Source organism: Rhagoletis zephyria, unplaced genomic scaffold (assembly GCF_001687245.7).
Source record: "Rhagoletis zephyria isolate East Lansing unplaced genomic scaffold, Rhagoletis_zephyria_1.1 Rzeph_scaffold_14954, whole genome shotgun sequence".
Lineage (NCBI taxonomy): Eukaryota > Metazoa > Arthropoda > Insecta > Diptera > Tephritidae > Rhagoletis > Rhagoletis zephyria.
The window spans coordinates 9539-12478 of record NW_016172021.1 but is presented as its reverse complement, the minus strand read 5'-3'; the positions used below and the strand labels follow the sequence as shown (position 1 = coordinate 12478).

General features: G+C 34.5%; 1 protein-coding gene across 1 annotated transcript; it reads left to right on the top strand.

The window, feature by feature from the left end:
• Positions 1-523: 523 nt before the first annotated feature.
• LOC108378790 (uncharacterized) lies at positions 524-1113 on the top strand (the record flags this gene model as incomplete). Its single annotated transcript, XM_017635094.1, has 1 exon — positions 524-1113. A coding segment is annotated over one exon (536 nt), but the record flags the coding sequence as incomplete, so codon positions are not given.
• Between the last annotated feature and the right edge of the window lie 1827 nt (positions 1114-2940).

Here is a 2940-nt window from a genome sequence, read left to right as displayed (position 1 = left end):
ATCGAATTTCAAATCACCCCATACCGGTGAAAAAAGATCTTAGTTAATAAAATAAAACTTTACAGGCTAAGGACTTTTCAAAGGTATTCCCAAAAAAAAAAAAATCTTCTTAAATCTCTTTCATCTGACATTGTGATATACATATTCGAACAAAGGGCAACCCTCCTAAATTAAGGGCAGGAATAAATCCCTTTCAAACCTATTTCGATTTATACCTATCTTTTAGTAATTCATCCACCTTACTAAATAATTTGAATGTTACTTTTTAAACACGTGGCAACTGTCTTCAAACATTCGAAATGTTCAAACCAAAGATTTATTAACATTCTTTCGTTTCACTACGGTATTTTTGTGTTTCATATACTTTTTGAATTAGCTAATTTAAACAGTTTACTGTTTTGAACATAATATGAATAATATATGTATGCTGACTACGTGCTAATGTATTTAGATAAAAATATACCAATCATATAAAAGTCCTTGTAAAGTAAAATAAAACTATTCTAATTTTTTTTCTTTCCAGAAAGTCGCACATTCGGAAAAATTCGCCGCCTACAAATGGCTCTGATTCCTCTCATTTTCAAATTTGGCATCCTCACCGCTATGGTCGCTTTCCTCATAATGCTCGGCATGAAAACGCTATTCCTGGTCAAGTTGCTTGTCCTAATGAATGCTGCTGCCATATTGGCGAAATTTATTACACTGAAATCTGACTTCGGTGGGCATGGACACTCTGGGCCCTCATGGAATTATCAAAGTTGGACGCCACCAGTAACTGGTGGTTGGGCCGCCTCAGCGCCAGCTGCCTCTTATTCGCATGGACACGAACATCAGCCAACGAAAGAAATACATCTACACATACATGGCGGTCAAGTGCATGGCTATGATGGAGCCAGCAGCAGCCAAGGAGTTGTGAGTGGTGGACACGGCTGGACCAGTAGAAGTGATCCCTATAATACGTATGCGTCTACACAAGACTCTGAATTGGAAAATGAACTTAGCAATAAGGGTCCAATTGCCATGTTACCAACTAGATATCCAGCAATTAATCCTTACTAGTTGATTGGAGTAGAACGCGAGCATATACATACATATAAGACAATAGTCAATGAGTCAGGGTTTATTGCATATTTCGAATAAGTGTTAGATTTATTAATTTATACTTAATTATCTATGGTTATGCTAGTGTAATTAAATGATTCTTTTGTATATATTTTCTAAGGATATTTAGTTTAATAATTGTATGTAGTTGAAATGGTAATTAATGTATCGTAGCGGGCCAGCCAGCAAACGTTTAAATAAAGTACAAATGTGAATATTACCGCTTTTAGTTATGGATTATTTTCTTAAGGACGGAATTGTGAGGTGAGTACACTAAAGACTTTAGACACGAACGCGATTTTTAAGTATTTGTAGCAAGGCATGCAGTTGGCACTGTTTCTTTTGATTTCACTTTAAATATTCGAATGAAATATATACGCAATCATTGAATAATCTACATTTAAAATTATTACAAATATAACTAATAAATGTGAAGACATATGTAGCATGGATATTGCAATTCAATGGACATATTATTATGCTGTCATGAAGAAAGTTTTTTATTTATTCTTTATAGGTAAGCAAATTTATCAATAAAATTAAATTGACTTTTTTTCTTCACAACTGATTCATGAGCTTGCGTTATATCATTACAGTGGCAGCACGCGCTCAAATTTGCTGTAAGAAAGTCATGAATAAGCACATTCCAACTCTTTTGTATCACTAGCATTTTTTTCCAATTGTTAGTTTCAAGCAACAATTACTTTCTCATACCTCACCCAAATGCTAGCAAATTACGGCCAGTATCATATAATGTAATTTCTCCTCAAAAGAGCATAAAAATAGCAAAGTAATAATAATTTCGTTTTGCAAATAAGTATACCTTCTCGCGCAATTACATATTGATCTAATAACCTGGTGATGGGGCAATCACTTTACTGCAAAAGCGTGTATTTAAATTTACATAGGTGAGTGTATCATGAGCTGCCGGATTATCATAGCGTTTTTCAGGAAGAAGTTTTAGCCATAAATGAGCCAGATGATCTATCGAACAGGAACAGAACTTTCTTAAGAAGTATGGTAGAGTAAAAGGCAGCATGATTTACACATAGACTGGCACAATGGTATTATTAACAAAAGACTCGCCAAAAAAAATCGTTTGGTTAACAAAGAGCACGAACTATACACCAGGGTTGTTGCGAAAATTATTCCGAAATAAAAGTCCTTTCCGGATAATAAACAAACCGCTTATCCAAATTAAACAAGTTTGGTATGAAATGAAAGAGCACTGAAGTAGTTTTAAAACTGAAATGTCTAAAGGAGGAAAGCCACATATTGAAAAGATTTCAATAAAAAATGTCAATTAATTACCATAAAAAATACTTGTGTATTAAATTATAAAAAAATATAAATAGAGGTCGTTCATTATTTCTGTATAAAAGCTATTTCAGCCCTCTTTCATATGATACCAAATTTATTTAATTTGGACAGGCGGTTTGCTTATTATCCGGAAAGGACTTTTATTTCGGAAATATATTCGCAACAACCCTGCTATACACAAACGCATTAATTTTGTCCGGGTAAATGATAATATTAGCAGGAGATCCAGAACGATCAAGCAGACTGTTCGAAGTACATCCTCTGTGGGTGTTCAATCCCAATTAGGCTGCGGTTTGGCATCTTGGGTGTACCTAGCCAACATAACCGAACCTAACTTCACATGAAAATGTTGGCTTTTTGGTGCTTGCTGGATTTCGGAACATATGACTATAGAGAACATCTTCAGAAAATGAAGAAGAAAAAATCGCAAGCACATTTCCCAAAAAGGACTTCAATTTCAACAACTTTGGACCAGTTTCGCCTCAATTTCATACTTCTGACTAGAGGTGTGCATAAATG